The sequence below is a fragment of the Cherax quadricarinatus genome, chromosome 32 (genome assembly GCF_038502225.1).
Source record: "Cherax quadricarinatus isolate ZL_2023a chromosome 32, ASM3850222v1, whole genome shotgun sequence".
Taxonomy (NCBI): Eukaryota; Metazoa; Arthropoda; class Malacostraca; order Decapoda; family Parastacidae; genus Cherax; species Cherax quadricarinatus.
The window spans coordinates 31,091,297-31,115,880 of record NC_091323.1 but is presented as its reverse complement, the minus strand read 5'-3'; the positions used below and the strand labels follow the sequence as shown (position 1 = coordinate 31,115,880).

The window sequence follows — 24,584 nt, the reverse complement described above, 5'->3', positions numbered from 1 at the left end:
AGGTATGATAAAGCTTATGGGGCAGGGAGAGAGAGGACCTAGTAGCAATCAGTGAAGAGGCAGGGCCAGGAGCTATGACTCGACCCCTGCAACCACAAATAGGTGAGTACAAATAGGTGAGTACACACATACAAACACACACACATACACACACGCACATACAAACACACACACATACACACACACACATACACACACACACACACACACACACACACACACACACACACAAACAAACACACACACACACACACACACACACACACACACACACACACACACACACACACACACACACACACACACATACACACACACACATAATATCTAGTTTGTTTATATATTTATATATATATATATATATATATATATATATATATATATATATATATATATATATATATATATATATATATATATATATATATATATATATATATATGTGTATATGTGTGTGTGTGTGTGTGTGTGTATGTATGTATGTACATTACTTCTAAATAACAAAAACCTGACTTATAATACTGACTTATAAGAGATATTGTATAGAGCTTCGGGTAAATTTATGAACCTCAAAACATTGCTGACCTTTTTAATATCCATTTCTATTTTGTCTATACCTGACTTAAGTTACTGTAGTATTTTCTTTAAATTGCGGAAAAGAAAAATTAGTCATATAAAGTGAAAGAAACAGAAAAATCTGCCTTTATCTAGTTATCTCTTCACGGGGGACGGGGTTGATGCTGGCGCTGTGCTCCTGACCCGAGGACTGGAAACATCCTATCCATCCTTGGATCAAGCCAGATTACCTCCCATTTCTCAGGTACTGCATGACCCCTAATGGATTAGAGTTTCCCCATGAACATAATAATAATAATAATAATAATAGATATAACCTCTCAAAGGAGTGCTTTAATACTGGTGAAGGTCTCTATAAGCTAATGAATTAGTTACCCTTCTCTTGAATTAAATCTGATGACCTCCCATTCCCTAAGCGCTCCTTAACCCTCACTGATTTATTTCTTCCTCGTGGATATAATAATCTTCATCACCCGATATTAAACTAATTAATACAAGGATCCTCGTCGCATGTACTTATCACTGGTCCGCAGGAGTTGCAGGGACACACCCAGATTGAAGTTCTTGAGTTCGTTGTTCAGCAAAGTCTTAAGTGCCAAGCTGAGGTCCTGTGCCAGACGTTGCTTCTCCCGCCTTAGCAGGTCACTCAGTAGAGTGTTTAGGACTTTACTGACCAGAGCTCCTCCAGTCATGTGAGAGAGGCGGCACCTTACGCTCTCCAAAATGAGCTCACTCGTCAAATCACGCACCTCCAGACGCCCCTGACACTCTTTCAACTTAACGCGAAGAGTTACCTGGAAGAGGATGAGAAGTTACCCGGGGAAGACATCGCCACCAGGGACGTACACAAGGCCTTTGACAGCCTATGGCACGATGGTCTCATTTACAAACTCGTAGACCTCCCTGATCACAACTGGACCTTTCTCAGACTCATCTACAACTTCTTAACAGGAAGAAAAATCATCCCCCACCTTCCATGGAGCGGAATCAACTCCCTTCACACCATCAGCAGGAGTACCCCAAGGCTCTTCTTTCTTCAACATATACGTCAACGACCTCCCCCAACCTGAACATAACGACACCATCATCACCCAATTTGCAGACGATGTTATCCATGTTGTCTCCTCTTCCCCCACAGCTGGTGCAAATAATCATAAGAGAGCAATAGAGAAAATGAATGAGGAACTAAATAGAACAGCCAGGTGGGAGAAGAAATGGAGAATCACAACCAATCCAGACAAAGTCCTCATCAGCACCATCGGGTGCTTGCCATCAACCATAGAAGACAAAGGGGGTATTTCCATCAGAGGCACCAGAATTGCTATCAGGAATCCAAACAAGATCCTAGGATACGAGATCGACAGATTACTCAACTCTACATCCCACATAACAAAAAAAGTAAACCTAGCGAAGCCCACCTTGGCCAACTTGATCGAGTCAAAGCAGCTCCTCCCCACATCAAACTACACCAGTACAGGATGATGATCAGACCTCTGCTGGAATACCCTTGTGTACCCATGTCGCTCACAACCAAAACCAACATGCTAAAACTCCAAAGAGTCCAAAACAGAGCCCTCCGCTTCATCACTGGCACCAGACTCAGACAGAATCAGGACCGAGGGCCTACACATAGAACAGAGAATCACTGAAATCAATGTCCGGCTAGACAGACTAACGAAGAGACAACTATATGACATGCAGGAACTCTATGTGCCCGACAGAGAGAACCCCCTTCAACCAGTGAACACGACCGACTATATCATTAACACCCCTCCTCACAGATCCCAAAGAATGACCCTCCAGCAAAGGGTTCGGCGCTTCATTCACAAGGATAACTTCACACGACCGAAAATCTTAAGCGACCTCCCCGCAGAAGAAGAATGGATACCACCAGAACCATTCTATGTCCAGTAACATGGACTAACGCTCCCCATTTCCGGGTGACCCACTTCTATCAACCAACTCCTCACAACTATGTGTGATGAATGGTTTGAAAAACCGACAACTAACCTTGTTACACCTACAACGATCCTCCAGGACACCACCTCAGTCACTGCTTAGCCAGCCAACTCCAGGTGAGCTGCCAGCCAACTCCAGGTGAGCTACCAACCTCCATCAAATGACCTGGAGCTACCACCTGCAGCTGCTGCCTTCTGACCAACCTCTTGCGTAAAAAAAAAAAAAAAAAAAAAAAAAAAAAAAAAAAAAAAAAAAAAAAAAATAGTGTGCAACTGATGGGCAGGAGGTATACCTCTCTCATAAAACCAACCTCTATATAAATTACTCAATATGCACACACGCGTATTCAAATTACACCAAAGTGGATAGGCCACTAACCTTTTATAACCCCACCTACCCCTCCTCCCTCCCCAACCTTTCCTACATTCCATCCCTGCCCATCCTTCTTCCTCCCCCATCTTACCAAACCTCTGGTCAGAACCTTGTAACCCGGGAAAGAAGATACGGAGTTACCTGAAAAAATTATAAGTTACCTGATGAGGATAAGGAGTTACCAGAATAAACAGCAGTAGTTTCGTTTACTGAGTATAAAACAAATTAAGCTTCATATAAAATATATAATTTCATTAGTCGCCTATATCTATACCTGATTACTTACCTTTATTACACATAACTACGATAACACCTGTCAGCTGTTATCTGTAGGCTGATTACGATAACTTTTTTATCAGGAGGGAATATAAACACCAGACAATGCATGTTAAATAACGACTCAATTTTAACTCCTTCGAGAGGGGGAGGGGAAAGTGCCTCTATAATGGTGAAGAGATTTTGATCCAAGGTACTGGAGTTACCCCTTCCCTTCCTTTAGTAAAACCCATATGAGCTATACGGGTTTATCTCTTAGCCATTACAGACACCATTGTAAGTGTTGTGAAGACAGCAGTTTAGTTAGGGATGCAGGTGTTACGACAGCAGTTTAGTTATGGATGCAGGTGTTAAGACAGCAGTTTAGTTATGGATGCAGGTGTTACGACAGCAGTTTAGTTATGGATGCAGGTGTTAAGACAGCAGTTTAGTTAGGGATGCAGGTGTTAAGACAACAGTTTAGTTAGGGATGCAGGTGTTAAGACAGCAGTTTAGTTAGGGATGCAGGTGTTAAGACAACAGTTTAGTTAGGGATGCAGGTGTTAAGACAGCAGTTTAGTTAGGGATGCAGGTGTTAAGACAACGTTTAGTTAGGGATGCAGGTGTTAAGACAGCAATTTAGTTATGGACGCAGGTGTTAAGACAACAGTTTACTTAGGGATGCAGGTGTTAAGACAGCAATTTAGTTATGGATGCAGGTGTTAAGATAGCAGTTTAGCTAGGGATGCAGGTGTTAAGACAGCAGTTCAGTTAGGGATGCAGGTGTTAAGACAACAGTTTAGTTATGGATGCAGGTGTTAAGACAGCAGTTTAGCTAGGGATGCAGGTCTTAAGACAGCAGTTTAGTTAGGGATGCAGGTGTTAAGACAACGTTTAGTTAGGGATGCAGGTGTTAAGACAGCAATTTAGTTATGGACGCAGGTGTTAAGACAACAGTTTAGTTAGGGATGCAGGTGTTAAGACAGCAATTTAGTTATGGATGCAGATGTTAAGACAGCAGTTTAGCTAGGGATGCAGGTGTTAAGACAGCAGTTTAGTTAGGGATGCAGGTGTTAAGACAACGTTTAGTTAGGGATGCAGGTGTTAAGACAGCAGTTTAGTTATGGATGCAGGTGTTAAGATAGCAGTTTAGTTATGGATGCAGGTGTTAAGACAGCAGTTTAGTTAGGGATGCAGGTGTTAAGACAGCAGTTTAGTTTTGGATGCAGGTGTTAAGACAGCAGTTTAGTTATGGATGCAGGTGTTAAGACAACAGTTTAGTTAGGGATGCAGGCGTTAAGACAACGTTTAGTTAGGGATGCAGGTGTTAAGACAGCAATTTAGTTATGGACGCAGGTGTTAAGACAACAGTTTAGTTAGGGATGCAGGTGTTAAGACAGCAATTTAGTTATGGATGCAGGTGTTAAGACAGCAGTTTAGCTAGGGATGCAGGTGTTAAGACAGCAGTTCAGTTAGGGATGCAGGTGTTAAGACAACAGTTTAGTTATGGATGCAGGTGTTAAGACAGCAGTTCAGTTAGGGATGCAGGTGTTAAGACAGCAGTTTAGCTAGGGATGCAGGTGTTAAGACAACAGTTTAGTTATGGATGCGGGTGTTAAGACAACAGTTTAGTTATGGATGCAGGTGTTAAGACAGCAGTTCATTTAGGGATGCAGGTGTTAAGACAGCAGTTTAGCTAGGGATGCAAGTGTTAAGACAGCAGTTTAGTTAGGATGCAGGTGTTAAGACAACAGTTCAGTTAGGGAGGCAGGTGTTAAGACAACAGTTTAGTTATGGATGCAGGTGTTAAGACAACAGTTCAGTTAGGGATGCAGGTGTTAAGACAACAGTTTAGTTAGGGATGCAGGTGTTAAGACAGCAGTTTAGCTAGGGATGTAGGTGTTAAGACAGCAGTTAAGTTAGATATGCAGGTGTTAAGACAACAGTTTAGTTAGGGATGCATGTGTTAAGACAAGTTTAATAAGACAGCAGTTTAGTTAGGGATGCAGGTGTTAAGACAACAGTTTATTAAGACAGCAGTTTAGTTAGGGATGCAGGTGTTAAGACAGCAGTTAAGGATGCAGGTGTTAAGACAACAGTTTATTAAGACAACAGTTAAGTTTGGGATGCAAGTGGATAAACTGACTGAAAAGCTCTGTTCCACAAGGCACAGTACTCGCTCCCATCTTGTTCGTTATCCTCATATCTGACATAGACAAGGATGTCAGCCACAGCACCGTGTCTTCCTTTGCAGATGACACCCGAATCTGCATGACAGTGTCTTCCATTGCAGACACTGCAAGGCTCCAGGCGGACATCAACCAAATCTTTCAGTGGGCTGCAGAAAACAATATGAAGTTCAACGATGATAAATTTCAATTACTCAGATATGGTAAACACGAGGAAATTAAATCTTCATCAGAGTACAAAACAAATTCTGGCCACAAAATAGAGCGAAACACCAACGCCAAAGACCTGGGAGTGATCATGTCGGAGGATCTCACCTTCAAGGACCATAACATTGTATCAATCGCATCTGCTAGAAAAATGACAGGATGGATAATGAGAACCTTCAAAACTAGGGAGGCCAAGCCCATGATGACACTCTTCAGGTCACTTGTTCTATCTAGGCTGGAATATTGCTGCACACTAACAGCACCTTTCAAGGCAGGTGAAATTGCTGACCTAGAAAATGTACAGAGAACCTTCACGGCGCGCATAACGGAGATAAAACACCTCAATTACTGGGAGCGCTTGAGGTTCTAAACCTGTATTCCCTGGAACGCAGGCGGGAGAGATACATGATTATATACACCTGGAAAATCCTAGAGGGACTAGTACCGAACTTGCACACGAAAATCACTCACTACGAAAGCAAAAGACTTGGCAGACGATGCAACATCCCCCAATGAAAAGCAGGGGTGTCACTAGCACGTTAAGAGACCATACAATAAGTGTCAGGGGCCCGAGACTGTTCAACTGCCTCCCAGCATACATAAGGGGGATTACCAACAGACCCCTGGCAGTCTTCAAGCTGGCACTGGACAAGCACCTAAAGTCGGTTCCTGACCAGCCGGGCTGTGGCTCGTACGTTGGTTTGCGTGCAGCCAGCAGTAACAGCCTGGTTGATCTGGCTCTGATCCACCAGGAGGCCTGGTCACAGACCGGGCCGCGGGGGCGTTGACCCCCGGAATTCACTCCAGGTAAACTCCAGACGTATTTCATCAAAGTATAAATACTAAGACAAGTTTCAGAACGAGCTTTTACTGGTACAGATTAACAATGACTGGATAAAGCTCAACACAGGGCGAAACGTTGAGTAAAAGAAGTTTGTTCTTCAGTTTATGTTTTCATTCAAGTTTTACAAAATTTAAATTGTTGGAATGGTGTTGAGGGCACACACTTATTATGTGTCCAGGTTTACCTGGAGTTTACCTGGAGAGGGTTTCGGGGGTAAACGCCCCCGCGGCCCGGTCTGTGACCAGGCCTCATGGTGGATCAGGGTCTGATCAACCAGGCTGTTACCAAATTTATTACATTTTGTATACATAACCGAGGATAACCAAGTAACATGAATGTGACTCATTGGAGTGCCGTTACTGACCTTGGCATTATTGGTAGTGACAGTGAATGGTCCTCGAGCAGAGATGGGTATTACTTTCACCAGTTTACCCTGGAGGTCATACTCTCCATCCAGCAGCAGGGTGTCATATCCAAGACTCACTATCACTGTCAGTAACTGGACGTTCACTCGTACATCTTCAATGATGAAATCGGAAAGGCCCTGTAAGATGAGTTAGTTTAATATGTTTATTATGCACCCCATACCCATCCTATGGGTGGTAGTCAAAAGATTACAGAAGTACATAATTGGTCCAGGGACTGGACTCCAAAGTTTTGATAGCTGAGCAAGTTACAGAGGTAGATGTTATGATAATGAAATATTGAATTCTGTGTGATAAATGCATTAAAGAAAGATTTAAATTCTTTTTTATTGGGCTTGTTAGCCTACGATTTGCTAATTTTATTAATACCCTTCTAAGGGGAATGCTTTACATGAAGGACTTTTGAGTCAAGCAACTGAAGTTAGACTGCTCCCTTCTTGGCTCAAACTTCATTGTTTCCCATTTCTCAGACTCTTAGTTTAATATGTTTATTATGCACCCCATACCCATCCTGTGAGCGGTAGTCAAAAGATTACAGAGGTACATAATTGGTCCAGGGACTGGACTCCAAAGTTTTGAAAGCTGAGCAAGTTACAGAGGTAATGAACTCACAGTTTACAAAGGTAATGAATTCACAATTTACAAAGGTAATGAACTCACAATTTACAAAGGTAATGAACTCCAGGTAGGTCTAGTCACAATCATGACAAGTTACAAAGGTATTTACAGATTACAGAGGTACGCAATGGGTCCAGGGACTGGGCCCCCAAAGTTTTGATAGCTGAACTAGGTACAAAGGTAATGAACTCACAAGTTACAAAGGTAATGAATCCTGTAAGAATGGTTACTTACGTTTATACATGGGTACAATCATGAACAAATTATAGAGTAATGAGCAATTGACACTTCTACACACGGTCACAACTGTAACGAGTTATTGGTGCAAATATTGATTCTCAGACTGTAATATGCAATTGCAATTTCTTTATTTAGACTGATATCTTTATTATACACGTCATACTCCTCCTGAGGGTGGTAGTCAAAAACATCAGAGGGACACAGTGAGTCCAAGGACTGGACCTTAATATTTGTTTGCTACGCAAGTTACACTGACGATGAACTATTTACAAAACTTATTAAATTCAAAGAATGATACTGAGTTTACTACACTCATGAATTCAGTCACAAAATTTTAGAGTATAGTTTTGTGAGGTTATGAAGTAATTACGAGTAATTTACGAGAGGCAAAGTCGTGGTATTTTTTTTAAGAATACCGGTAATATGTATAAGATGACTTTGAATTCATTATTTTTTTTAGCATTCCAGCAAATAATGATGCAGAGTGTAACAGTTCCTCTGACAAAATTTACTTTCGGTTATGTCTACATGGGCTGTGGTGCAGACGTCCAAGAGATACTTGTAGCCTAGCTTAGCCAAGCCAAGTCTAGCCTAGCCTAGCCTAGCCTAGCCAAGTCTAGCCTAGCCTAGCCTAGCCAAGCCAAGTCTAGCCTAGCCTAGCCTAGCCTAGCCAAGCCTAGCCTAGCCAAGCCTAGCCAAGCCTAGCCTAGCCTAGCAAAGCCTAGCCTAGCCTGGGCTGGGCATTGGTGACATTCAAGTATCTTCTGATTTTGTTGGACATACTAAAGTGTCTCTTTTTGCACGATAGAGTGATGATAGATGAACTGACTGGTGTCAGTCTCTCACTGTCTTAAGTTAATGCAGTTCAGTTGAAGTTATTTTCGCATTATTATCTTCAGACTACTAGCTGATAATCTAAAGTTGTCATTTACTATCTCCTTGAAGGCTGTATAGCCCTTGTGGCTTAGCGCTTCTTTTTTATTACAATAATAATATCTCCTTGAAGAAATACGCCAATTCATCAGTTCCATCATGCATCTGAAAGCCAATAATGTAAGAGGGAATCCACAAAAGGTACCTCATTACTCTGTCTACAGTTTCTAAACACACCTATACCTGGCTGCTTTTAATATAAATCCTGAACTACTTACAGTTAGGTCAAAAAAGTGTAGTAGATATCAAGAGACTTGCCAATACGCCTCACGCAACCCATTAATTAAACCTATATTAAGTAAGTATATATGTATGTATGTCCTTGCATCAGGATAACATGCTCAGTACTGCTGGGCTCCTGGTGTTTGAGGATGTTGGTCCACTGGAGAGTGATGCGTACTTTGTTCAGTTTACACAGAGTCGGGCATGGGAACGCAGGATCGAGTCCCGGCCAAGCCGCAGTTCTGTTAATGATATATATGTCGTGCCGAATAGGCAGAACTTGCGATCTTGGCTTAAATAGCAACGTTCATCTTGCCATATAGGACAAGTGAAAATTTGTGTATGCAATAATTTCGCCAAAATCATTCTGAACCTAACGAAAAAAATATATTTCATTGTGTTTGTTTAGTATTAAATTATTGTAAACGTATTTAAAATATATTTAGTTGGATTAGGCTAAAATAAATTATGTTAAATTAGACACATGTGCAACTCTTGCACATGTGTCTAATTTAACAACGTGTCGGTTCTTGAACCATTCATCTACAATCCTGTCATACACTGCAATTTCTTGGGATCTTAATACTTAGGAATTCTTCGCTTGCCTAACCCTTGGGCACGACCTACTTCCACAAAGAACAAATGTGACACCACCTACGACTGCTGCACCTCTCCTACCATACGGTTTATAAGCTGCTTCTCCGCTCCTATGCCGTATATACAATGGTTATAAATGACCATAATTTTTAAAGGGGTAGACCGGTAAGCCAGCGGAAGGCCTCGGTCAGATGACCAAAAGCTCCAAAGGCGGGTCATCATCTGACTAAGACCCGCGTCAGGAAACATTTGTCCTGTTTCCTGACGAACCTTACCTAACCTAACCTAACTATGCCGTATTCTATTCAAGATTGATGGACTGACCACATCGACTCAAGGTTGAGGGACTGATTACCTCATTCTCCTCCTGTTCTTCAAGTTTATCCTTCATGTGGACTGATGAAGCCACTGTGTGGCGAAACGTTTCCTCAATAAAGATACCCAAGAGTTGCACATGTGTCTAATTTAACAACGTGTCGGTTCTCTGAACCATTCCTCTAAAATAAATTATGCTTGTTATAATAAGGTTAGGTAAGTTTTCTAAGATTCTTTTGGTGCAAAATTATAATTTTTTACATCAATATTAATGAAAAAAATATATCTTTAAACGTATAAGAGAAAATTTTAGAAAGGACTTAATTTTAAATGAGTTCTTGCTAATTGACCAGTTTTACATATTCGGCACGACATATAATATATATATACGACATATATATATATATATATATATATATATATATATATATATATATATATATATATATATATATATATATATATATATATATATATATATATATATGTCGTGCCGAATAGGCAAAACTTGCGATCTTGGCTTAAATAGCAACGCTCATCTTGCCATATAGGACAAGTGAAAATTTGTGTATGCAATAATTTCGCCAAAATTATTCTGAACCTAACGAAAAAATATATTTCACTGTGTTTGTTTAGTATTAAATTATTGTAAACAAATCCAAAATATATTTAGTTGGGTTAGGCTAAAATAAATTGTTCTTGTTATAATAAGGTTAGGTAAGTTTTCTAAGTTCCTTTTGGTGCAAAATTATAATTTTTTACATCAACATTAATGAAAAAAATATGTCTTTAAACGTATAAGATAAAATTTTAGAAAGGACTTAATTTTAAATGAGTTCTTGCTAATTGACCAGTTTTACATATTCTGCACGACATATATATATATATATATATATATATATATATATATATATATATATATATATATATATATATATATATATATATATATATATATATATATATATATATATATATATATATATATATATATATATATATATATATATATATATATATATATATATATATATATATATATATATATATATATATATATGTCGTGCCGAATACTTGGAGTTTACCTGGAGAGAGTTCCGGGGGTCAACGCCCCCGCGGCCCGGTCTGTGACCAGGCCTCCTGGTGGATCAGAGCCTGATCTACCAGGCTGTTGCTGCTGGCTGCACGCAAACCAACGTACGAGCCACAGCCCGGCTGGTCAGGAACCGACTTTAGGTGCTTGTCCAGTGCCAGTTTGAAGACTGCCAGGGGTCTGTTGGTAATCCCCCTTATGTATGCTGGGAGGCAGTTGAACAGTCTCGGGGGCCTGACACTTATTGTATGGTCTCTTAACGTGCTAGTGACACCCCTGCTTTTCATTGGGGGGATGTTGCATCGTCTGCCAAGTCTTTTGCTTTCGTTGTGAGTGATTTTCGTGTGCAAGTTCGGTACTAGTCCCTCTAGGATTTTCCAGGTGTATATAATCATGTATCTCTCCCGCCTGCGTTCCAGGGAATACGGGTTTAGGAACCTCAAGCGCTCCCAGTAATTGAGGTGTTTTATCTCCGTTATGCGCGCCGTGAAGGTTCTCTGTACATTTTCTAGGTCAGCAGTTTCACCTGCCTTGAAAGGTGCTGTTAGTGTGCAGCAATATTCCAGCCTAGATAGAACAAGTGATCTGAAGAGTGTCATCATGGGCTTGGCATCCCTAGTTTTGAAGGTTCTCATTATCCATCCTGTCATTTTTCTAGCAGATGCGATTGATACAATGTTATGGTCCTTGAAGGTGAGATCCTCCGACATGATCACTCCCAGGTCTTTGACGTTGGTGTTTCGCTCTATTTTGTGGCCAGAATTTGTTTTGTACTCTGATGAAGATTTAATTTCCTCGTGTTTACCGTATCTGAGTAATTGAAATTTCTCATCGTTGAACTTCATATTGTTTTCTGCAGCCCACTGAAAGATTTGGTTGATGTCCGCCTGGAGCCTTGCAGTGTCTGCAATGGAAGACACTGTCATGCAGATTCGGGTGTCATCTGCAAAGGAAGACACGGTGCTGTGGCTGACATCCTTGTCTATGTCGGATATGAGGATGAGGAACAAGATGGGAGCGAGTACTGTGCCTTGTGGAACAGAGCTTTTCACCGTAGCTGCCTCGGACTTTACTCTGTTGACGACTACTCTCTGTGTTCTGTTAGTGAGGAAATTATAGATCCATCGACCGACTTTTCCTGTTATTCCTTTAGCACGCATTTTGTGCGCTATTACGCCATGGTCACACTTGTCGAAGGCTTTTGCAAAGTCTGTATATATTACATCTGCATTCTTTTTGTCTTCTAGTGCATTTAGGACCTTGTCGTAGTGATCCAATAGTTGAGACAGACAGGAGCGACCTGTTCTAAACCCATGTTGCCCTGGGTTGTGTAACTGATGGGTTTCTAGATGGGTGGTGATCTTGCTTCTTAGGACCCTTTCAAAGATTTTTATGATATGGGATGTTAGTGCTATTGGTCTGTAGTTCTTTGCTGTTGCTTTACTGCCCCCTTTGTGGAGTGGGGCTATGTCTGTTGTTTTTAGTAACTGTGGGACGACCCCCGTGTCCATGCTCCCTCTCCATAGGATGGAAAAGGCTCGTGATAGGGGCTTCTTGCAGTTCTTGATGAACACGGAGTTCCATGAGTCTGGCCCTGGGGCAGAGTGCATGGGCATGTCATTTATCGCCTGTTCGAAGTCATTTGGCGTCAGGATAACATCGGATAGGCTTGTGTTAATCAAATTTTGTGGCTCTCTCATAAAAAATTCATTTTGATCTTCGACTCTCAGTCTGGTTAGCGGCTTGCTAAAAACTGAGTCATATTGGGACTTGAGTAGCTCACTCATTTCCTTGCTGTCATCTGTGTAGGACCCATCTTGTTTAAGTAGGGGCCCAATACTGGACGTTGTTCTCGACTTTGATTTGGCATAGGAGAAGAAATACTTTGGGTTTCTTTCGATTTCATTTATGGCTTTTAGTTCTTCCCGCGATTCCTGACTCCTATAAGATTCTTTTAGCTTAAGTTCGATGCTTGCTATTTCTCTGACCAGTGTCTCCCTACGCATTTCAGATATATTGACCTCTTTTAGCCGCTCTGTTATTCTTTTCCGTCGCCTGTAAAGGGAGCGCCTGTCTCTTTCTATTTTACATCTACTCCTCCTTTTTCTTAGAGGAATAAGCCTTGTGCATACATCGAGTGCCACCAAGTTAATCTGTTCTAGGCATAAGTTGGGGTCTGTGTTGCTTAGTATATCTTCCCAGCTTATATCGGTTAGGACTTGGTTTACTTGGTCCCACTTTATGTTTTTGTTATTGAAGTTGAATTTGGTGAATGCTCCCTCGTGACTAATCTCATTATCTCGGTCTGGGGCTCCACGCATACATGTCTGAACCTCAATTATGTTGTGATTGAGTATATTTTTTTTGATATGGTGACATTTCTTATCAGATCATCATTGTTAGTGAAGATGAATGAGGTCTAGTGTATTCTCCAGTCTAGTAGGCTCTATTATTTGCTGGTTTAAATTGAATTTTGTGCAGAGATTTAAAAGCTCGTGTGAGTGTGAGTTTTCATGAGAGCTGCCTCCTGGTGTTATTACTGCAACAATATTATTTGCTATATTCCTCCATTTTAGGTGCCTTAAGTTGAAATCCCCCAGGAGCAAGATGTTGGGTGCAGGAGCTGGAAGATTTTCCAGACAGTGGTCAATTTTTAACAGCTGTTCCTGGAATTGCTGGGATGTTGCATCCGGAGGCTTGTAGACTACCACAATGACTAACCTGGAGTTTACTTGGAGAGAGTTCCTGGGGTCAACGCCCCCGCGGCCCGGTCTGTGACCAGGCCTCCTGGTGGATCAGAGCCTGATCAACCAGGCTGTTGCTGCTGGCTGCACGCAAACCAACGTACGAGCCACAGCCCGGCTGATCCGGAACTGACTTTAGGTGCTTGTCCAGTGCCAGCTTGAAGACTGCCAGGGGTCTGTTGGTAATCCCCCTTATGTGTGCTGGGAGGCAGTTGAACAGTCTCGGGCCCCTGACACTTACTGTATGGTCTCTTAACGTGCTAGTGACACCCCTGCTTTTCATTGGGGGGATGGTGCATCGTCTGCCAAGTCTTTTGCTTTCGTAGTGAGTGATTTTCGTGTGCAAGTTCGGTACTAGTCCCTCTAGGATTTTCCAGGTGTATATAATCATGTATCTCTCCCTCCTGCGTTCCAGGGAATACAGGTTTAGGAACCTCAAGCGCTCCCAATAATTGAGGTGTTTTATCTCCGTTATGCGCGCCGTGAAAGTTCTCTGTACATTTTCTAGGTCAGCAATTTCACCTGCCTTGAAAGGTGCTGTTAGTGTGCAGCAATATTCCAGCCTAGATAGAACAAGTGACCTGAAGAGTGTCATCATGGGCTTGGCCTCCCTAGTTTTGAAGGTTCTCATTATCCATCCTGTCATTTTTCTAGCAGATGCGATTGATACAATGTTATGGTCCTTGAAGGTGAGATCCTCCGACATGATCACTCCCAGGTCTTTGACGTTGGTGTTTCGCTCTATTTTGTGGCCAGAATTTGTTTTGTACTCTGATGAAGATTTAATTTCCTCATGTTTACCATACCTGAGTAATTGAAATTTCTCATCGTTGAACTTCATATTGTTTTCTGCAGCCTTGCGATCTTGGCTTAAATAGCAACGTTCATCTTGCCATATAGGACAAGTGAAAATTTGTGTATGCAATAATTTCGCCAAAATCATTCTGAACTTAACGAAAATAATATATTTGATTGTGTTTGCTTAGTACTAAATTATTGTAAAGGTATTTAAAATATATTTAGTTGGGTTAGGATAAAATAAATTGCTCTTGTTATAATAAGGTTAGGTAAGTTTTCTAAGATTTTTTTGGTGCAAAATTTAAATTTTTTACATTAACATTAATGAAAAAAATATATCTTTAAACCTATAAGAGAAAATTTCAGAAAGGACTGAATTTTAAATGAGTTCTTGCTAATTGACCAGTTTTACATATTCGGCACGACATATATATATATATATATATATATATATATATATATATATATATATATATATATATATATATATATATATATATATATATATATATATATATATATATATATATATATATATATATATATATATATATACTTACAAACAGAGAGAGAGAGAGAGAGAGAGAGAGATGACTTACCGTAAGTCCCATATTGTAGAGTTTGACAATAATATTGAGTGCAGGGTGTTGATGAGTGATAATGTGTCTCTCGACGGGTAGAGGATCCATGGAAGGAGTGACCAGGCCACCAACACTCTCCTCTCCTCTCATAGACTCTCGTAGTGAAGCCAAGATTAATCTGATAGCTTCCTCCCCTGCTGCACTTACTGCCCCTCCTGAAAACAATAATAATTATTATTATTGTATTTGTGGGGAAGCGGTTAACTCGTAGGAATTATATAATAATAATATAATAATATCTTTATTTCTACAAGTAAATGTACAAGGTATGCAGGCCTATCTGACATCAGTGACATACTACTATAAAGTCGCTTGTTATGCTGACCATTTCGGGCAAATTAGGTCCGTTTTGTCCCAGCTGGGCATATACACTGCAAACTGAATTGTTTGCAATCCTAAGGCGCTAAAGCTAACTTATGACACTGAGCATGACTTGAATTGAATTGAATTGAATGACCAGAGCTTTGGTAAGATGGGTAAGGAAGAAGGATGGGTAAGGATGGAAAGATTGGGAAAGGGTGGGAGGGGGGGAGAGGTAGGATATAAAAGGTAAGTGGCCCAACCACTTTGGTGTAATTTAAAAAGTGTATGTGAAATGATAAGATATTCTTAAAGGGGTATAATACTAACCCATCAGAGTCACATAGATATAATAGGTATGCTCTATCATCATTACTGATTCTATGTCATCATTGAAGGCTCTTGGCTCATATAATGACTCCAACAACATGCTCATTGGAGAAGCCAGGTATAGATACTCAAAAATTAGGGACAAAGGAATTAATGTACAATTGCTATGGATCCCATCACATATTGGATTACTCCTTCATGATAAAGTTGATATGTTAGCCAAGAAGAGTACCCAGAAGGAGAACGTAGAATATAACTTTGGTATATTTGTGTCTAGCATTAGGAATAATATTAGGAGAGAAGTAAATAATGAAAATGATTGTTATAGGAATGCAGTTAGAAGCCTGAGTAGATCTATAACCCACTATGATAACATGAACGTAGATAAGTATGTTTATGGAGCAACTTGCAATGTGAACACTGACTGATGTTGTAGTGGCCAGGCTTAGGCTTGGTTACAAGTACTTCTGGCAGTTTGGGAGACACACAGATGATGATCAAACTAAATGCAAATTATGTGATCAGGCAAATGGTCACTGTCTTGAACACTATGTGCTTAATTGTCCACTTATTGAGGAATACAGAGACAGACAGTATAATAACCTATGTGACATGTCAAGATATCTTATTAATGAAAAAAAAGATACCAGATATACTAAGCAAATTTCTTGTATTTGCTTGTAACAGATAATTGAACTATAGATATGTAGATATAAATCCATATGTACACCTGTTAACCCTTTTGGGGCCTAGTTCATAGGCCTTTTGTGTAACATACCCACAATGAAAAGTAGGGGCGCAACTGGTACACTAAGAGAAAACACAGTAAGTGTCCGGTTCCCAAGACTGTTCAACAGCCTCCCACCAGCCATAAGGGGAATTACCAATAGACCCCTGGTTTTCTTCAAGAGGGAGCTGGACAGATGCCTAAAGTCAGTGCCAGATCAGCCGATCTGGCACTGATCCACCAGGAGCCCTGGCCATAGACCAGGCCGCGGGGACGTTGATCCCCGGAATGCCCTCCAGGTAGACAGTTAGTTTAATATGTTTATTATGCACCCCATACCCATCCTGTGGGCGGTAGTCAAAAGATTACAGAGGTACATAATTGGTCCAGGGACTGGACTCCAAAGTTTTGATAGCTGAGCAAGTTACAGAGGTAATGAACTCACAATTTACAAAGGTAATGAACTCACAATTTACAAAGGTAATGAACTCACAATTTACAAAGGTAATGAACTCCAGGTAAGTCTGGTCACAATCATGACAAGTTACAAAGGTATTTACAGATTACAGAGGTACGTAATGGGTCCAGGGACTGGGCCCCCAAAGTTTTGATAGCTGAACTAGGTACAAAGGTAATGAGCTCACAAGTTACAAAGGTAATGAATTCTGTAGAATGGTTACTTACGTTTATACTTTGGCTACAATCATGAACAAATTATAGAGTAATGAGCAATTCACACTTCCACACCCGGTCACAACTGTAATGAGTTATTGGTGCAAATATTGATTGTTGGTAGACACAGATACAAATGTTTATATTGCACAGATACAAAGGTTTATATACACAGATACAAAGGCTTATATACACAGATACAAATGTTTATATACACAGATACAAAGGTTTATATACACAGATACAAAGGCTTATATACACAGATACAAATGTTTATATACACAGATACATAGGTGTAGATACACAGATACTGAGGTTTACGTTTCAGTGTATATACACAGATAGAGGTGTACGTCTCAGTGTATATACACAGACACAGAGGTGTACGTCTGTGTATATACACAGATACAGGGGTGTACACCTCAGTGTATATACACAGACACAGAGGTGTACGTCTCAGTGTATGTATACAGATGTTTACGTCTCAGTGTATGTATACAGATGTTTACGTCTCAGTGTATGTATACAGATGTTTACGTCTCAGTGTATGTATACAGATGTTTACGTCTCAGTGTATGTATACAGATGTTTATGTCTCAGTGTATGTATACAGATGTTTACGTCTCAGTGTATGTATACAGATGTTTACATCTCAGTGTATGTATACAGATGTTTACGTCTTAGTATATGTATACAGATGTTTACGTCTCAGTGTATGTATACAGATGTTTATGTCTCAGTGTAGATACACCTTGTGTACCTACACTGAGACATACACCTCTGGGTGAACATACACAAATACACATACAGACCTGCCAATGTGTATAAGCTGAGATACACACCTCACGGAGTATCACTAGTTAATGGTCCAAGTCGGACCGAAACGTCGTCATACGTTTCAGTCTCCTATGTACTGGTTATTTGTGTATTGTTCCAGTCAGGGTATTTTATCTTTTTATTCTTTATACGCCGTGTTTAGCGCGGGTTTAAATCTTGCAGAAAATGCCGCACCGTAACATGGGATGTTTGAAGGACGAGTTGAACAATAACACAGTGACTGGCAGTAACATGACGTGATGTGACGCATTTATAACCAGGGAGCGTCAAGGTGTCAGGAGAGGAAAATCCAGTACTCGAGGCGACGATACAGATCTTCATCCATGATGACACACGTGCTGTTACCAACGCTTTAAACAGCAACACTGTGTCCCGCGCTGCCAGACCTAAGTTGTCCATTTGATGTTATTTCGTTACCGACAGTTACCTATAGATAAATATAACACCTGATACTACTGTTGTAGTAAACTACGGTAACTCAGTAATGCGTTAGGTGAAATTAAGACACATGTGCAACATCTGGGTATCTTTATTGTAGACGTTTCGCCATCCAGTGGGTCTATCAATACAAATTCTAGGACATAACTTGAAGACAGTAGGACTATATACAGAAGATGAGGTAATCAGTCCCTCAACCTAGGAGTAGGTGCGAAGAGCACCGTAGTCTTGGAGATTCTGAAAGAATCTCCAAGACTCTGTACTAGTCTTGGAGATTCTTTCAGAATCTCCAAGACTACGGTGCTCTTCGCACCTACTCCTAGGTTGAGGGACTGATTACCTCATCTGTATATAGTCCTACTGTCTTCAAGTTATGTCCTAGAATTTGTATTGATAAATCCACTGGATGGCGAAACGTCTACGATAAACATACCCAGATGTTGCACGTGTGTCTTAATTTCATCTTGTCGGTAATACATACCATTCTTGCACAATGCGTTAGGTAGAGAGGAAGACGAATCTACATGCGCTAGGTAGATGGTGTCCCGTAGCTCCATTGCTAGGGCACTCAGCTTACACATTGAAGTCCGGGGGTCGATTTCCAGTACGGCCGGATATATTCAATTCAAAGTTTATTCTCTATAAGGATTACAATGCTGAGTTTACAGAATTTGGTTATTGTGTGGTTTACATGTAGTAGTATAATAATTACAGAGTGTACCACTAGAACACCTAGCATGGCTAGGTATTTCGGGCAGACTTAGATTAAATCTTAAGTTTAAAATATTACAAAATTATGAGGTAAGTTGGTATTATGGCTAAGTGACTAAATACTAGTTTGTGAGTTCAGCAATGTGAATGCTTTTGTTTTGGCACTATACATAGTTTCAGTATTGGAGTATCACTTATGACTAGTTAAGATTCATTATTTTAAGACTGAGATTGATATTTCTGTTTATGGTCAAATGGGTGAGTGAGTGTAAGTGTGAACCACCAGGTGGTATTCGTGTAGTTAGTTGACGGGGTGTATCAGGGAGATAAGATGTTTTCTGATGGTAGTTTTGAAGGTGATGAATGTGTCTGCAGTTCTAGAGTTTTCAGGTAGGGTGTTCCAGATTTTAGGGCCTTTGACATACATTGAATTTTTGTAAAGGTTTAGTCGGACACGGGGAATGTCATAGAGATGTTTGTGTCTGGTGTTATGCCTGTGGGTTCCGTCACAACTATCAAGAAAGCGTTTTAGGTCAATATTAATATTGGAATTTAAGGTCCTGTAGATGTAGATTGCACAGTAGTAAGTGTGGATGTACTGAACAGGGAGTAAGTTTAGATCTATGAAGAGTGGGGGGGGGGGTGTTGCCAGGGATGGGATTTAGTGATTATTCTTACTGCGGCTTTTTGTTGGGTTATTATTGGCTTTAGGTGTGTTGCTGCAGTTGAACCCCAAGCACAGACAGCATAGGTGAGGTATGGATATATAGTGTGATATATAGTGTGAGAAGGGCAGTTTGCGGCACGTAGTATCGTATCTTGGAGAGGATCCCAACCGTTTTGGATACTTTTTTGGTTATGTGTTGGATATGGGTGCTGAAATTCAGGTTGTTGTCGAGGTATAGGCCTAGGAATTTGCCCTCATTATGCCTGGCAATTAGAGTGCTGTCGATCTTAATGTTAATTTGCGCATCTCCTGCTCTGCTACCAAACATAATGTAGTAGGTTTTGTCAGTGTTAAGCGTAAGTTTATTGGCTGTCATCCAAGTCGATATTTTGATCAGCTCCTCGTTAACAATAGGACGTGTTTCCATAAAACACCTGCTGCCCATGTTCACCCATTAGTAAAATGGGTACCTGGGACAAAATTGACCTAATTTGTCCGAAAGGCTTTGCATAACAAGCGACTTTGTATAAATTAGTACATCAGTGATGTCACCTAAGCCTGTATACCTTGTACATGTACTTGTAGAGATGAAGATATTATTATTAATATGTATCTACATGCCCTAGGTAGAGAGGAAGATGTACATGAACGGTATACAGTACCCACAAGATGAAAAATTAGACACATGTGCAACATCTGGGTATCATTATTGTAAACGTTTTGCCATCCAGTGACTTTATCAATACAAATTCAAGGACATAATTTGAATATAGTTCTTCTGTCTTCCAATTATGTCCTTGAATTTGTATTGATAAACCACTGGATAGCGAAATGTCTACAATAAAGATACCCAGATGTTGCACGTGTCTAATTTTTCAGAGGAAGATGTATTTACGTGCGCTAAATAGAGAGGAAGCGTGTAGTATCTACATTCTCTACGTATAGAGAAAGATATATCTACACATCGTATTAATCCTCCAAATCATTAAGGTAAATACCTCTTTAATATGCAAGAGTTGAGTAGCTCACAAGGGATTAGAGCTCTTGTGTGAATATAAAAATAAGTGTGCACTACATAGAATAACTCAGTCCATGACTGGGCTTAACCACACAAAGCACCGCGTTACTCACGGCATTACTGAAGGCTACATACTAGCTTCAGGAACTAGACACAATATACCTTATCATTAGTGGTATTATCTCTGGCCTCCTGGCTGAGTCTTCTCACATATCGCACCCACAATATAACACACACTAGCTGTCATCACGTATCTTTCCAGATATGAGAGTAAAACAGTAACAATTCAAGTTATGGACTCTTCTACTGACTTGACAAAGAGCGATACAGTTGACAAGTTAGCAAAGGTGCAGCGCACACGCGCGCGCGCGCACACGCACGCACATACACACACACGCGCACACGCACACACGCGCGCGCGCGCACACACACACACACACACACACACACACACACACACACACACACACACACACACACACACACACACACACACACACACACACACACACACACACGCACACACGCACACACGCACGCACGCACGCACGCACGCACGCACGCACACACACACACACACACACACACACACACACACACACACACACACACACACACACACACACACACACACACACACACACACACACACATATACATATGGCGGATGCCGGAGTGAGCTCACCCCAACAAAGGCGCTTCCTGTGATCGTATTTGCTTGGACCTCATCCTCTTTTCTGCAACCCTGCAAGCTCCTGATGATGTGTTGATTACAACACGAAAGGCCTAGTGAATGTTGCCGCGAGGAAGAAGCTGGAGACAGTAGAGATGTGTCTAAGGGGAATGTGTGGTGTGATTATTATGCAGAGAATTCGTAACTTGGAGATTAGGGGGTCCGGAATTACTAAACGCATTATCCAGAGGGCTGAAGAGAGGTTGTTGAGGTGGTTCGGATATTTAGAAAGGATGGAACAACATAGGTTGACTTGGAGGGTGTATAAATCTGTAGTGGATGGAAGGTATGGTGGGGGGTCGCCCTTGGAAAGGGGTAAAGGAGGTTTTGTGTGCGAGGGGCTTGGACATCCAGTAGGTATGTGTGTGAACGTGTATGACAGGAGTGAGGGGAAGCAAATGGTTTTTGGGACTTGACGAGCTATTGGAGTGTGAGTAAGGTAACATTTTGTGAAGGGATTCGGCTTGGGTTCTGGAGGTGGAAAGTACAGTGACTGCTGTCTCCAGGTTCCTCTTCGCTGCCATTCACAACCCACGATTCACAACCATACAGTGGTGTTGGTACCATTACACTCAATTTTTTTTTTTTCGAATGCTGCATAACCAGTGTGGCCATGATGTGCTATGATCAGCATGATAAGAAAAAACGCATGACATAACAATGGTGTCATCTAACAACCATTACGTTACCTTGAGTCACGCTTTCTCATTCCCGCAGATAACTGTGTTGGTTTTGCCCTTGCCTAAGCTGTGACCATGGAAGGTAGCTGTGCAATATTAATGGACACCTTTGCAGGCTGTGCCCCTGTATTTGCTGTTCCCATAGGAGTAACTTACGCATTTCCCTGTAGACTCTGCGCGTTGTACATATGGAAAAACAACAGTGAAGTGCGTATACCCTTGTAGGCTGTGCCCCCAGCCCAGGCCATACTAATGGAAACACAAATGATTTAAGTATACCTGTATAGGCTGTGCCCATTGAAAACAAGAATAACTTATCAATATCTCTATAGATTATGTCCCTACCTAGCCTGTGCCCATGGAAGGAAAGTGTGCCTACCCCTGTAGGCTGTGCCCTTGCCTAGGTTGTACCCCATGGAGGAAGGAGTGACTTACCCTCCTCTTCTGGCGTATGCTCCGCCATCCCTGGCGTGTCCCGCACCATCACTGTCTACTAAACATTATCCACTTCCATGAGTTGCTACACCCATCACGGCAGCAACATGAATGCCTTCACTTATCACACTGATTTCCGCATATTACAGGTTTTCCTGGCGCAGTTTCTGTCCAGCATTCACTGTGAATGACAAATGAAAGCTGGAGGAGTAACGGGTAGTAGTCGAGACCCCGGAGTGTGTAGCTCGTGTGGGGGAGTTATTGATCGCGACGCGCTGCCTGACCCACACAGCTACAAGTGACGGTACAATGTGCTTGCTGCCTCTCACGCTTTGCGGTGTGCTTGCTGCCTCTTACGCTATGCGGTGTGCTTACTGCCACTCATGCATTGCAATGTGCTTGCTGCCTCTCACGCTATGCGGTATGTTTGCTGCCTCTCACCCTATGCAATGTGCTTGCTGCCTCTCACATTATGCAGTATGTTTGCTGCCTCTTATCCTATGCAGTGTGCTTGCTGCCTCTCACACTATGCAGTACTTGCTGCCTCTCACACTATACAGTATGTTTGCTGCCTCTCACACTATACAGTATGTTTGCTGCCTCTCACACTATACAGTATGTTTGCTGCCTCTCACACTATACAGTATGTTTGCTGCCTCTCGCGCTATGCAGTGTGCTTGCTGCCGCTAACGCTATGCAGTATGTTTGCTGCTTCTCACATTATGCAGTGCATGCTGCCTCTCACGCTATGCAGTGTACGTGCTGCCTCTCACATTATGCAGTGTGCGTGCTGCCTCTCACATTATGCAGTGTGCCTGCTGCCTCTCACGATATTGGAACATATGAACATAAGAATGGTGAAGCACTACTGTAGACCTACTGGTATTTACGCTAAGCACAGTGCTTGCAGATTGTAATATCCTACGGGTTTAGCGCTCCTCCATGATTATAATTATAATAATAGTGCTTGCTGGTTCTCGCGCTATGCAGTACCTCTTGAAAAACTATGCAGCTCTTGCTGGCTCTCATACTGTGCAGTGTGCTTCCTGGTTCACGCTATGTCGTAGACTTATTGCCGCTATAATGTATTTATTGCTCATGCTATGTAGTGGTGCTCAGTCATACTAGGTAGTGTTCTTCCTAGCCTATAATTTACTTACAGATACCACAGATGTCAGTATATATCGAATATCTGCACTTCAGGAGTGGACTTCAAAGCAAATTGAATTAGTTCCCACTAAACTGTAACTAATGTTATAATGAACCCACTGATTCATTAGACTCATTATATGGCTGTAAACGTTTGCCAGAATAATGGAAAATTACCACAAATCTTATAATTTCACGAGGCTGTAAAATGAAGATGAGACAGTTAAAGTGTTTTTAGGCCTTGTGTCTAATATGTGCATCGTGCCTAAATATGCTGCTGTACTGAGCATTGCTCTTAGGTGGCCAACTGACATGAAGTACTCCATCACTACTGCCACTACCCTCATCACCCAACACTCCATCATCACTCACTGCTGCTTCCTCAACTTGTTTTCAACCATGATTCTGCAGTGCTATGATACGATTAAAAAACCTCCAGACCGTATCATTAAGATGTATCAATTGGGAATCACAACAGTTCATGCTGACTGCAGCATGAAGACAGCTCACACCACAAAATTTATTGGTAACATTCATACCATTTACTTTCTCCCTAAATTAAAACAAAACAAAAAAATATATATCAATAAGCTTGTGCGGAATATATAAATCAAAATATCGCATATCAAATTTCATTAATTTATTTTATATACAAAATCAAAACTACATGTACTCACCAGAACTGGATCTACCTTCTCTTCCCCTTCCTTCTGCCCGTCCCATCACATTTCCTCCCATTATACTGTAACATTGTTTGCATCTTTAAAGTTTGTGAGTGAGTCACCTGGCATGAGGTTATTGTACGAGCTAAATATATTTGTTTTACTGGGAAGTTCTGAAGGGTTTTCTTTTGGTCCTT

At 41.1% G+C, this 24,584-nt stretch overlaps 1 protein-coding gene across 1 annotated transcript; it reads right to left on the bottom strand.

Annotated features, from left to right (window-relative positions):
* Positions 1–455: 455 nt before the first annotated feature.
* LOC128690246 (uncharacterized) lies at positions 456–22,873 on the bottom strand. The gene is made up of 4 exons (XM_053778834.2): positions 22,577–22,873; positions 14,987–15,183; positions 6,767–6,946; positions 456–1,370 (listed from the first exon to the last, which is right to left on the bottom strand). Exons 1-4 carry the CDS (start codon positions 22,623–22,625, stop codon positions 1,065–1,067), a joined length of 732 nt encoding a protein of 243 aa, XP_053634809.1. The 5' UTR covers positions 22,626–22,873; the 3' UTR covers positions 456–1,064.
* Between the last annotated feature and the right edge of the window lie 1,711 nt (positions 22,874–24,584).